The following is a 13,768-nucleotide window of genomic DNA, read 5'->3' on the forward strand; positions in this document are numbered from 1 at the left end:
TGCTCTGTCATCCAGGCTAGAGTGCAGTGGCGCAATCTCGGCCCACTGCAACCTCCACCTCCTCGGTTCAGGCGATTCTCTGGCCTCAGCCTCCCTAGTAGCTGGGACTGCAGGTGCCCGCCACCATGCCTGGCTAATTTTTGTATTTTTAGTAGAGACGGGGTTTCACCATATTGGTCAGACTGTTCTCGAACTCCTGACCTTGTTATTCACCCGCCTTGGCCTCCCAAAGTGCTGGGATTACAGGCATGAGCCACCATGCGCAGCCCCCTGACCGTGTTTTAACTAAGCCTCTCACTCCCTCTGATCCCATTTGTGTTTTGTTTGTCTGGATATCTTGCCATTTTTCTCTGTACATACTTCAGTTTCTCCACATTCATCTGAAGTTTTGGGATCAAGACAAAATACTCTAATGAGGATCTGATTGATTTAAAATATATTCACCCTCCAACTGTTATCTGTTACATTTTTTAACTTTTTATTTGCTTATTACTTCATAATGGCAGTATGTTGTTGATTCAGTCACCTTATCAGTAATAGTGGTTCTATCTTTCCGATGTCCTTGGACTTAGAGAAATTTACTCATTGTCCATTTATGCATGGTCCCATGGCCATGAATGGCCTTGACTGGGTTCCTGTTAAGTCTACTTATGCTAGTCTCTTTTCAGTCTTGAATGTCTTAGCCCTGCCTCTGAAGAATTAATGTGGATCCTTTTACAGCTTTCACCTAGGTCATGAGGGTTAAATTGCTGGAGGGTCCCACTGTGATATGATTGTAAGAGTCACCATGCCATTTTTACAACCTTGAGTTATAAGTTTCTTGTAGGTGCTTCACTAGCCTCGTAGTATGCCTTGCCAGAAGTAGAGCCTGAGATGGAGATTTGGGTGCAGGTGATTTATTGAGGATGTGTTCTTCAGGAAAAATCTGTAACAGAGGGAGAAAAGCAGGATTAGGAAGGGAAAAGAGCAAGCAATGATGTGGTCTCAGTTACAGTCTAGCCTCGGTCTAATTCTTGGAGCATTTCATGGGCCGCGGAAGCATAATTGCACTGCAGAGTTGTCTCTTCTTGAGGCAGAGATGGGGCAATGAGGGTGGAAGTTACCTCCTGGGCCAAGTGGCTCTCATCAGCCATGGTAATTCTCCACAGAAGGAGGCACCTCTGTATAGTTAGGAACTGTCTTAATCAGTTAGGACTGCTATAACAAAATACTATCAACTGAGTAGCTTGTAAACAACATGGATTTACTTCTCACAGTTCTGGAGGCTGAGAAGTTCAAGATGCTAGCAGATTTGGTATTTGGTGAGGTCCCACTTTCTCATGGATGGCACCTTTTCACTGTGTCCTCACGTGGTGGAAGGGGCAAATGAGCACCCTATGGCCTATTTTATAAGGTCACTAAGCCCTCATGACCTAGTCACCTTCCAAATGGCCGCACTTCCTAATACTATCACCTTGGGGGTTAGGACTTCAACATATGAATTTTGGGGAGACACAGACATTCAGATCATTGGAGGAGCCAATATTCACAGTGGCTGAGGGAAGGAGGCATCATATTGGTAAAGGGGAACGGGGTGGGCAGTGGAGCATCATTGACATAGCATTAAGGCTAAAAGCATACTTGTCAATATGCAACTGAAGGCCACATCCCTAGTTAAAAGGATTTTAAACTAAACGGGATGGAATTGCTCACTGAACTACTGAGCTGGCAGAACTCACTGAGGAGCCACTGCAGAGAACAAGTAGGAAAAACAGGAGGTGTGTTAAACAGAAAAGCTAGCTGGGTGTAGGGGCTCATGCCTGTAGTCCCAGCAATTTGGGAGGCTGAGGCAGGAGGACTGCTTGAGCCCAGGAGTTCAAGACCAGTCTGGGCAACATGGCAAGACCCCGTGTCTATAAAAAAAATTTAAAAATTAACTGTATGCAATGATGCGCACCTGTACTCTTAGTTACTGGGGAGACTGAGGTGGGAGGACCCCTTGAGTCCAGGATTTCAAGGCTGCAGTGACTGATAATTGTACCACTGAACTCCAGCCTGAGTGACAGAGCAAGACTTGGTTTCAAAAACAAACAAACAACAACAACAAAAACAAAAACAGAAAAGCTCTTCTAACAGAGATACCTATGCCTTATTTCTCCTCCAAACAGCCTCCTGTAAATCTGTACCCCACCCTCCAGCCTCCAGACTTGGACCTGATTACGAATTAGTTTTCATTCTTGGGTGATATTAATTGGGTTATCTCTATGCAAGTATTTCTAAATAATCAAGTGACCATTTCTTATTGTAGTCTTTTTTTTTGTTTTCTTTTTGAGACAGTCTTGTTCTGTCGTGCAGTGGTGTGATCTTGGTTCACTGCAACCTCCACGTCCCTGGTTCAAGTGATTTTCATGCCTCAGCCTCCCAAGTAGCTGGGTTACAGGCGTGCACCACCATACCTGGCTAATTTTTTATATTTTTAGTAGAGACAGGGTTTTGCCATGTTGGCCAGGTTGGTTTTGAACTCCCCTGGCCTCAAGTGATCTGCCTGCCTCAGGCTCCAAAAGTACTGGGATTACAGGTGTGAGCCACCGTGCCCAGCCTCTACTTGTAATCTCTATTTGTCTTTTCTAAGAATTACTCTAGTTATTTATTCCAATTTTTTAAATATAATAATAAATGTATAGTTGAACAAATAAAAATCTTGATGTCTTCCTGATGTATACATCTGAGGGCAAAGTTTTTCTCTGGTCTCATAATTTGACTTCATGTAGTTATAGAATTTGAAGATATATTTAAATACCATAAGTTACATTGCTTTTCTAATTTTCATTGCCCTTAATTTTGTCCCTACACAATTATATTGCCACTTTATATTGCAGTCATGTTTTTATGTATAAATGCTCAAGGAAGGAGTTGTCTCCATCCCCTTCTTTGACACTTACACATTTTAAAAAGTAAAACTATAAGATTCTTTTGTATCCCATGGATGGTTTAGGTGAAAATTTTTTTTAATGGTAAAAATTTCCCACCTGACCTAAGAATGAGTCAGGAACCTGTATTTCTTTTCTCTGGGTCTGTGTCTTACTCCGTTTGCTTATAATTATTTGATTCATTTGGAACCTATCAGAATCTGAAATCACCTTAATGCTTTCTAGTTCCTGCTCACCTACCTCTGTTCAGTGCTAACTCCCAAAGCATTTCCTAATCATATCTTCTGCTCTCCTATGTTGCTAGAACACCACAGATTTAAGACTCTTAGATATCTTTCTTTATCCTGATCATTCCTTTTAATTTTTTTTCCGATTATCTCATTACCTAAAAATGTATCTTCTCTAACCCAAGACTGTCTCCCAGCTTCCTGGTTTATCATCCATATTCCTGTTTGTCACCATTCCCTCTAATGTATTTCTTTGTTCACCATCCCTCTTCTCCAATACTAATTCATTTATTTGTGTACCTTACTCTCTGAGGGTGTCATATTTTGCTACCCTAGGTCCCTTCTCTGAATTCTAGATTGGGAATCTAGTTTTGAGAACTGTTTTCTAGCAGGTAAATACCTATTTCATTGGGTTTATTTTGTGTTCCTGCTTCGACAGTTTCCTTTCTTCTGTCATGGGAAATAAATGATACTTGCACTTTCTATTCACATTTTTAGATAGCAAGATGGTGGCTGGCAAAGTGTTGATGGCAAAGCAAGAAATTGTTGAATGTGTAGCCTCAGCTGCCATGATATCTTCAGGAAAACTTCCTGGAAAAACACCTTCCGAACAGATAGCTGAAGAAGCTTTGGGAGGTCTGGACAACTCTAAGAAGCAAAAGGGAAATGCTGCAGGGAACAAAATCAGTGAGCTTCCTTCCCAGGACAGACATATCAGTCTGGCAACCTTCAACAGAAGAATCCCCACAGAACACAGTGTCCTTGAATCTCATGAGAGTGAAGGAAGTTTCAGTATGAATACAAATGATGTTACACAACAGAGAGTTCACACTGGGGAAAAGCTCTATGAGTGCTTTGACTGTGGGAAGGCCTTTTGCCAGAGCTCAAAGCTGATTAGACATCAGAGAGTTCATACTGGAGAGAGACCTTATGCATGTAAAGAATGTGGCAAAGCCTTCAGTTTGAGCTCAGACCTTGTTAGACATCAGAGAATTCATAGTGGTGAAAAACCCTATGAATGTTGTGAATGTGGAAAAGCCTTCAGGGGCAGTTCAGAGCTCATCAGGCATCGGAGAATCCACACTGGAGAGAAGCCTTATGAATGTGGAGAATGTGGGAAAGCCTTCAGCCGGAGCTCAGCCCTTATTCAGCATAAGAAAATTCACACTGGAGATAAAGGCTATGAATGTATTGAGTGTGGTAAGGCTTTTGGTAGGAGCTCTATCCTTATTGAACATCAAAGAATTCACACTGGAGAGAAACCTTATGAATGTAATGAATGTGGAAAATCCTTCAATCAGAGCTCAGCCCTCACCCAGCACCAGAGAATTCACACTGGAGAGAAGCCTTATGAATGTAGTGAATGTAGAAAAACATTTAGGCATAGGTCAGGCCTTATGCAGCATCAGAGAACACACACCAGAGTTTAACTCTGTGGGTAAGAGTTGTACAATTGTGAAATGCAAGGAGTTCACTGTAGGGGTGAGACTCCACAGAGAAGTTTCCTGAGGGCAGGACTTCTGTCCTTTCAGCCCAGTTTGGTACTATAAGAAGACATCCACACAAAGATGTTTGTTATGATTATTGAAGTGTAAATGGAAGAAAAATTTTACCCAAGTCTTCTCCAAAAAGAATGGTAGATATTTCCTTGAAATGCCTGACCCATTTCTGGATGAGACTCATCAATATCCCCTTCGCTCTCTGCCACCTCAGATATAATTTCTGTTGGGCACCTTAACAGTAATGCCAGGATTGGGGCAGAGATCCTGAAAGAGCTTCTTATAAGATGGCAAATGTGCCTGGCAAGAGCATTTGTATTTTGGCAGGTGGAGGCATGTGTTGAGAGTTACTCAGCTATCTGAAATGTTGAATTAAGAGGTTGTGAAAATACTGAATTATGCGATTAAATAGTGTCTGAGGCAGTTAAATAGTACCCGAGGAATGGTGCCTCATTCTGTCCCCTTGCCAGTTCTCAATCTTGAGCTTCCTGCTGAGGTTAATTCAGGTCTACTTGTTTATTGAGCACCTGCTATGTGCTAGGCATTGAGGTAGACATGGTCATTGCCCTCCCAGAGTTAAGGGCTAATAGGACATGCATATATACTAAACAGTAATTACAGTAAAGTGTGGTAAGTACTTTGGTAGGAAAAATGTGGGTTTCCATCAAAGTACATGGCAGGGATACCTACACCTGGTCATGAGAATCAGTCACTGAAGACTTCCTGGATATGATGGTATCTCAGTTAGATGTAAAGGTGGGTAGAAGGTAGCAAGGGCAGGGGAGAAGAGAAGAACAGGATCTGGAGACACTCCATCAAGACTCTTCTCTACTGCAGAAATTGTCATAGACCTAATTTTTTAAAAAAGGAATCTGAGGGAGTAATTCAACAAATATTTATTGCCCTCAAGTATAACAGCTCAGGGTCTGCAAGCCTGGTAAGGAGGGGAGGGGGCAGGGAATGGGAAATAGTGGAGCCTGGAAAGGCAGATCACTGCGTTCCTTTATGCTTCCCACTTCCCGAATCCCAGAGCCATGGGACACAAACACTCTAGTCCCCACTGTCTCTCTAGTGTCTGATATGCATTCTTTCCCTGTGTGTATATATACCTTTTCCCATAAGATGCACCAGAGTCTTTCACCACATTAATTCTGAGCATTTCAGGGTCTCATAGGTCATTCTGGGTCTAGGATAGGCTCCCTAACTCAGTGATTATTAAGTAGGAAGAGCGAAACCAACACATGGGGATTCTGAGCCAGGCTTTGTGACAGCTAATTCCTGCTTGACAGAAGAGTCCTGATGAAGGGGTGTCTCCAGATCCTATCTTATCTTCATGCCATTGTATGGGCTATAACCTCTGCCTGTAACTCTCTCTGTTAATTTTTATTTTGGCAGTTTTAATTAACCCACAGTGGCTGAGGGCAATTAATACCTAAGAGAAAGTTTGATTCCTCTTCTAAGATATCCTTCTAGATAATGCCATTTCTAAAAAAGAATTGGTGATCACTGCTTGTATTAGTCCATTTTCACAGTGCTATAAAGATACTACCCGAGACTGGGTAATTTATAAACAAAAGAGGTTTAATTGACTCACAGTTCTGTAGGGCTGGGGAGGCCTCAGGACACTTAAATCATGGTGGAAGGCGAAGGGGAAGCAGGCACCTTCTTCACAAGGTGGAGAGAGAGAGTGCAGGGGAAATGCCAGGCACTTATCAAACAACCAGATCTCATAAGAATTCACTCACTATCATGAGAACAGCAAGGGGGAAATCTGCCCCCATGATCCAATCACCTCCCTCCAGGACCTTCCCTCAACACCTGGGGATTACAATTGGCGATTTGGGTGGGGACACAGAGCCAAACTATATCACTGCCGTTGTGCGTAATAGGGGAGGTGAAATTGGGGGGACAATTCAGCCTCTTTGTGTCTAGAGGTTGTGCAGTTATCAAATGAGGTCGATCAGAAGTCTAAAGGGATCCTTCAAATGGATAGTGAGTTGCCTTTTTCTATAGGTGACAATCAGATTTAATGTTTTAAATATCATTTAATAGGTTTTTCTCCTGATTGTGAATTGTTTTAAGTGTTGGTAATACAGAAAATGAGAAACTGTAAATCACCCCCAATCCCATTGCCCATAGAAACGTTAACATTTTGGAGTACTTTCTATTAGTGTTTATTTTTCCCAATCCTAGTATTTTTTAGTAAAACTATTGTTTAGTAAATGATTTTTGGTAACTAATTTCAAAATTTATACTTTGAGTATATATTTCAGCCGTTTATTATTAGAATGTAATGCAAGATGTATTGTAATAAAAGTTGAGTTTTAAAAGTTTGCTTTGAAATTATTCATCAGGAATAGGTAACACAATCATATGAACAGAGATAATGCTAGGACGATGGGGAAGAGGTTGTGGGAAGAAGACAGGGAGTTGGTTGTCATGTGCGTCCGTGTGAAGAGACCACCAACCAGGCTTTGTGTGAGCAACATGGCTGTTTATTTCACCTGGGTGCAGGCGGGCTGAGTCCAAAAAGAGAGTCAGCGAAGGGAGATAAGGGTAGGGCCGTCTTATAGGATTTGGGTAGGTAAAGGAAAATTACAGTGAAAGGGGGGTTCTGTGGCGGGCGGGAGTGGGGGTCACAAGGTGCTCAGTGGGGAGCTTTTTGAGCCAGGATGAGCCAGGGAAAGGAATTTCACAAGATAATGTCATCGCTTAAGGCAAGGACCGGCCATTTTCACTTCTTTTGTGGTGGAATGTCATCAGTTAAGAGGAGGCAGGGCATTTGCACTTCTTTTGTGATTCTTCAGTTACTTCAGGCCATCTGGGCATATATGTGCAAGTCACAGGGGATGTGATAGCTTGGCTTGGGCTCAGAGGCCTGACATTCCTGCCTTCTTATATTAATAAGAAAAATAAAACAAAATAGTGTTGAAGTGATGGGGCAGCAAAAATTTTTGGGGGGTGGTATGGAGAGAGAATGGGCGACGTTTCTCAGGGCTGCTTCAAGCGGGATTAGGGGAAGCGTGGGAACCTAGAGTGGGAGAGATTAAGCTGAAAGAAGATTTTGGGGTAAGGGGTGATATTGTGGGGTCGTTAGAAGAAACAATTGTCGTATAGAATGATTGGTGATGGCCTGGATGCGGTTTTGTATGAATTAAAAAACTAAACGGAAGACACAAGGTACGAGAAGGAGAGAAAACAGGTATTAAAGGACTAAGAATTGAGAGGACCTAGGACATCTAATTAGAGAGAGCCTAAGAGGGTTCAGCATAATTACTTGCTTGGTTGGTGAGTTTTTAGGCTCCTAAGTTTTTGGGGTGCAGTTCAAGTTGTTCTGGTGTCTGGAATGAGACTGGGGCTTAATAAAAAGGAGTGTCCACACAGGAGCTCAAATGGGCTGTAACCTGTAGCATTCCGAGGACAGGCCTGAATTCTGAGAAAGGAAAGTGGCAAAAGTATTGTCTAGTCCTTTTTAAGTTGGCGACTGAGCTTAGTGAGGTGTGTTTTTAAAAGACCCTTAGTCCATTCTACCTTTCCTGAAGATTGAGGACAGTAAAAGATATAAAGGTTTCACTGAATACCAAGAGCCTGAGAAACTGCTTGGGTGATTTGGTCCGTTATCAGACTATATAGAGGTAAGAAGGCCAAACCAAGGAATTATGTCTGATATGACCGCGGTGGCCTTCTCAGACCCTGAGGGAAAGGCCTCTACCCATCCAGTGCAAGTGTCTACCCAGCCTAAGAGATATTTTAGTTTTCTGACTCGGGACATGTGAGTAAAGTCAATTTACCAGTCCTGGGCAGGGGCAGATCCCTGAGCTTGATGTGTAGGAAAGGGAGGGGGCCTGAACAATCTCTGAGGGGTAGTAGAATAGCAGATGGAACACTGAGAAGTGATCTCCTTGAGGATAGATTTCTAGGATGGAAAGGAAATGAGAGGTTCTAAGAGGCAGGCTAGCGGCTTGTAACCTACATGGAAGAGGTTATGAAATGACGACAGAATAGAATGGGCCTGTGAGGCTGGAAGGAGATATCTTCCTTGGTCTAAGAACCATTTGCCTTGTGTGTGAAGAGATTGATAGGTGGAAGTTTCAGCAGGGCAGTAGGTGGGAGTGGCCGATGTGAAGCAGGAAAACTGCCATGAGGGATAGAAGTTGGAATGCTAGCTGCTTTTTTAGCTAACTTATCAGCGTAAGCATTGTCCTGAGCGATGGTTGGGGGAAGAAAATAGATTTTGGAAGTTATGATCACTGTAGAGAGTTGAGCATAGTTTTTAGGGCCTCTAACAGTATTAAAGCAGTGGTAGCCGCTGCACACAGACATGAAGGCTAGGCTAAAACAGTAAGGTCGTTTGGACAGAAAGGCTACAGGATGCGGTCCCAGCTCTTGTGTAAGAATTCTGTCTGCACTAACCATGCCTAGGAAGGAAAGGAGTTGTTGTTTTGTAGAAGGGATTGGGGTTTGGGAGATTAGCTGGACACAATCAGCAGGGAGAGTAAGTGTGTATTTATGAGAATTATGCCAAGATAGGTAACAGATGAGGAAGAAATTTGGGCTTGACTGAAGTAATAGGGGCTGTCCGTGAGGCCTTGCAGCAGTACAGCCTAGGTAATTTGCTGAGCCTGATGGGTGTCAGGGTCAGTCCAAGTGAAAGCAAAGAGACGCTGGGATGAAGGGTGTAATGGAATAGTAAAGAAAGTATGTTTGAGATCCAGAACAGAATAATGGGTTGTGGAGGGAGGTATTGAGGATAGGAGAGTATATGGGTTTGGCACCACGGGGTGGATAGGCAAGACAATTTGGTTGATAAGGCGCAGAGATCTTGAATTAACCTGTAAGGCTTGTCTGGTTTTAGGACAGGTAAAATGGGGGAATTGTAAGGGGAGTTTACAGACTTTAAAAGGCCATGCTGTAGCAGGCAAGTGATAATGGCTTTAATCCTTTTAAAGTGTGCTGCGGGATGGGATATTGGCGTTGAGCGGGGTAAGGGTGATTGGGTTTTAATGGGATAGTAATGGGCATGTGTTCGGTTGCCAGGGAAGGAGAAGAGATGTCCTATACTTGTGGGTTAAGGTGGCGGGATACAAGAGGAAGACGCAAAGGAGGCTTTGAACTGGGGGAAAAGGCAGCAATGAGGTGTGGCTGTAGCCTAGGAATAGTCAGGGAAGCAGATAATTTAGAGGTTTAGAAGCATGGCCGTCAATACCTACAACAGTTATGGAGGCAAGGGAAAAAGGCCCTTGAAAAGAAGGTAATGTGGAGTGGGTAGCCTCTGTATTGCTTAAGAAGGGGACGGATTTACCCTCCACTGTAAGAGTTGCCCAAAGCATCTGTGATGGTCCAGGAGGCTTCCGAGGCGATGGGGCAGTGTCAATCTTCAGCCGCTAAGCCTAGAAGGTCTGGAAAGGAGTCAGTCAGAGAGCCTTGGGCCAGAGCTCCAGGGGCTCTGGGAGTGGCTGCCGGGAGAGTTGAACAGTCCGATTTCCAGTGGGGTCCCGCACAGATGGGTCACGGCTTAGGAGGACTCCCGGGCTGCCAGCATTCCTCGGCCTAGTAGCCAGATTTCCAGCACTTGTAGCAAGCTCATTGGGGAGGAGGTTCTGGAGGAACCCCTGGCAGCTGCGGTTCAGGCGTTTGGAGTTGTGTGCTAGAGATGTGGCTGGGGTTTGTCTCACAGTAGACAAGGAATTGCAACTCAGAAATAAGTTGCTACTCGGCTGCCTCTATTATTATACACCTTGAAGGCGAGGTTCATTAAGTCCTGTTGTGGGGTTTGAGGGCTGGAATTTAATTTTTGGAGCTTTATTTAATGTCAGGAGCAGACTGGGTAATAAAATAAAATGCATATTGAGAATAAGTCAGCCTTCTGACCTTTGAGGGTCTAGGGCTGAGAAGCACCTCAGGGTGCTGCTAAACAGGCCATGAACTGGGCTGTTTTTCATATTAGATGAAAAAGAGCCCAAATGCTAACTGATTTGGGAGAGGTCGAATAAAGAAAAAGGAACATTAACCTTGACTATGCCTTTAGCTCTAGCCACTTTTTTAAAGAAGAAATTGCTGGGCAGGTTGGGGAGGGCTAGCCATGGAACAAAACTGTAAGCCAGACCGGGTGTGAGGAGGGGAGGTGATAAAAGGATTATAAGGTGGGAGAGCGGAGTCTGAGGAAAAATTGGGACCTAGCTTGGCCTGGCGAGGAGGGAAGAGATCAGATGGGTCTGTAGAAAGAAAGATTAGAAAGACTCAGTGACGCTTGGGGTTGGGACTGAGGGGACAGGTGGGAGGGAAAGAAGGAAGATTTGGGACGAGTTGCATTGGGAACAGAGACTAGGGAGGGACCGATGTATAAAAGAATGCCTGGATGTCGGGCACCTCAGACTGTTTGCCCATTTTACGACAAGAATTATTTAGATCTTGTAGGATGGAAAAATCGAAAGTGACGTTTTCTGGCTATTTGGAACTACTGTTGAGTTTGTATTGGGGTCAAGCAACATTGTAGAAGAAAATAAGGCATTTAGGTTTTAGATCAGGTGTGAGTTGAAGAGGTTTTAAATTCTTGAGAACACAGGCTACAGAGAAGAAGAATGGAGGGTGGAACGTTGCCCATGGTGAAGGAGGCAAGCCCAGAGAAAAGAGAGAGTAGAGACACAGAGAGAAGGAGTTTGGGGGTTCTTGCCCTCCAGAAAAGCAGGAAAAGGGTCGGGGAGCAGAAATAAGGTATTGGGGTGTAAAAATAAGAGATCAGGGCACAAAAATAAGAGGGGGCAAAAAAATAAGAGGTCAGGGTGCAAAAATAAGAGGGGGGTACAAAAATAAGAGGTTGGGGTTCTTGTCCCTCCCCCAGAAAAGCAGAGAAGGGGTAGAAACAGGGAGAGAAGGGGTTGGGGTGCTTGCCCCTCCCCCAGAAAAGCAGAGAAGGAGACAGGGAGAGAAGGGGTCGAGGTGCTTGCCTCTCCCCCAGAAAAGCAGAGAAGGGGTAGAGACAGGGAGAGAAGGGGTCGAGGTGCTTGCCTCTCCCCCAGAAAAGCAGAGAAGGGGTAGCAACAGGGAGAGAAGGGGTCGGGGTGCTTGCCCCTCCCCCAGAAAAGCGGGACTTGCCGCTTAGGGTGAAGGACCAAGGCAGGCATCCCTGCAACATGGTCAGACACCTCTAAAACGTGGGTGAGTAATCAGAGAGGCGTCCCTGCAATGATTAAACACCAAGGGAAGGCTGCCTTCCCCAGTCCGTGACTGGCGCCGGCGTTTTGGGTCCACGGATAAAACGTGTCTCCTTTGTCTCTACCAGAAAATGAAAGGAATTGAAATGAAGAGAAGGGAGAGATTGAAGGGTGGTGCCAAGATTGAAAGGAGAAAGAGGTAGAGAGATAGGGAGAGAGGTTGGAGAAGAGAGTAAAAAGGGAGCCACTTACCTGATTTAAAATTGGTGAGATGTTCCTTGGGCTGTTGGGTCTGAGGACCTGAGGTCGTAGGTGGATCTTTCTCACGAAGCAAAGAGCAGGAGGACGGAATTGATCTCCCAAGGGAGGTCCCCTGATCCAAGTCACGGCACCAAAATGTTATGCGTGCCCATGCGAAGAGACCACCAAACAGGCTTTGTGTGAGCAACATGGCTGTTTTATTTCACCTGGGTGCAGGCGGGCTGAGTCCGAAAAGAGTCAGTGAAGGGAGATAAGGGTGGGGCCGTTTCATAGAATTTGGGTAGGTAAAGGAAAATTACGGTCAAAGAAGGGTTGTTCTCTGGCAGGCAGGAGTGGGGGTCACAAGGTGCTCAGTGGGGGAGCTTTTTGAGCCAGGATGAGCCAGGAAAAGGAATTTCACAAGACAATGTCATCACTTAAGGCAAGGACCGGCCATTTTCACTTCTTTTGTGGTGGAATGTCATCAGTTAAGGCAAGGCAGGGCATTTGCACTTCTTTTGTGATTCTTCAGTTACTTCAGGCCATCTGGGCATATATGTGCAAGTCACAGGGGATGTGATAGCTTGGCTTGGGCTCAGAGGTCTGACATTGGTGTTCTCAGTTTCTATTTCCTGGGCCAAAAAATATCAGGAAACTAAAATAGCCAGTCTCTGGGGCTGCGGTTAACCAAAGTGAGGGGGCATCTGAGATTTAGTTGTTGAAAGACAATGGGAATGAGGGCAAGAAGGAGCCTCTTTAAACACAAACACATCTGGTGTCCACCAGAATTAGGACTCTCTCTTCCCTTTAGTGGAGGTGGCCATATGCACCGGACTGGAATCTTCAACACTAATTGCTGAAAAGGACCAAGCTTAGACCTGTGGACCTGCCGTGACCTCCTTCTCCCTCAGCAGGTCCTCAGTGAACTTGGAGAGATGAGGGTCAGATTTGCTTTAAATTTCCAGTCCTTTCAGCTGGATGTATTAGTTGCAGGCTATGGAAATGAGGAAGAAGGGGGAAGGCAGGAAACCAAAGTACACTGCCTAAATTGCACATTATCTTTTAAAATCTGTGTAAGACTCATTTAAGGTAGACATCATTACTCCCTGGACTGCTTCTATACCAAGAGAAAAAGGACAGCCCTGAGCAGAAGGGAAAGGCATGAATTACTTTTCTTCCAAGCAAAAGTGGTGAAGAAGAAAAAATTTCCTTTGACATCACCTTATATTGGTGCCCCTTCCATTTCATAAAAAGTAGAATGTTGAAGCTTTGACCATAAGAGATAATCTACATCAGCTCCCTTAAAGTGAGGGTCTAGAGTTGGAAGGTGACTTGCTTATGGCTACAGAATACATGGAAAAGCTCTAAAAATCAAAGATCTCCATTTCAAAGCTATTGCTTTTCTCAACTGTAAATCTTTCAGGCAAGTTAATTCCTTTTGCACCCAGATTTATAATGTGTAGACTTTTTAATATACTACCTGTGAGATGGATATGTTTACCATTGTCATTTTACCAGTGATGAAGGGATCAGAGTTAATAAGTTAGCTAATTTCCTGAGACTTGGAAGAGACAGAGATGCTATGAAAAGCAAGTGCCTTTAAAATATTTTCTCAAGTATCCTGGGCTTCCATTCACTCTTCCCGCCTAATTTTAAGAGTATTAGAGGTTTACTATAGAAAAATTTGAAAAACACAGAAAAGCACAAGAAAAAAATTACATCACCTACAACCTCAGCAC

General features: G+C 44.1%; 1 protein-coding gene and 1 long non-coding RNA gene across 4 annotated transcripts in view; one reads left to right on the top strand and one right to left on the bottom strand.

Moving 5' to 3' along the window:
• The window catches only part of ZSCAN30 (zinc finger and SCAN domain containing 30), a 35,212-nt gene extending 28,244 nt beyond the window's left edge, over positions 1 to 6,968 (top strand). For all 3 annotated transcript variants that reach the window (XM_011943689.1, XM_011943688.1, XM_011943690.1), the window contains one exon: positions 3,635 to 6,968. In XM_011943689.1, the coding sequence (XP_011799079.1) occupies positions 3,635 to 4,566 (932 nt within the window). In that variant the 3' untranslated portion in view covers positions 4,567 to 6,968. The remainder of the gene's footprint in view (positions 1 to 3,634) is intronic.
• On the bottom strand, positions 420 to 3,904 carry LOC105512987. The gene is made up of 2 exons (XR_001001934.1): positions 3,614 to 3,904; positions 420 to 925 (listed from the first exon to the last, which is right to left on the bottom strand). It is a non-coding gene; the product is annotated as an uncharacterized LOC105512987 (long non-coding RNA).
• Positions 6,969 to 13,768: the final 6,800 nt, after the last annotated feature.

The sequence above is a fragment of the Colobus angolensis genome, unplaced genomic scaffold (assembly GCF_000951035.1).
Source record: "Colobus angolensis palliatus isolate OR3802 unplaced genomic scaffold, Cang.pa_1.0 Scaffold220, whole genome shotgun sequence".
NCBI classification, from domain to species: Eukaryota; Metazoa; Chordata; class Mammalia; order Primates; family Cercopithecidae; genus Colobus; species Colobus angolensis.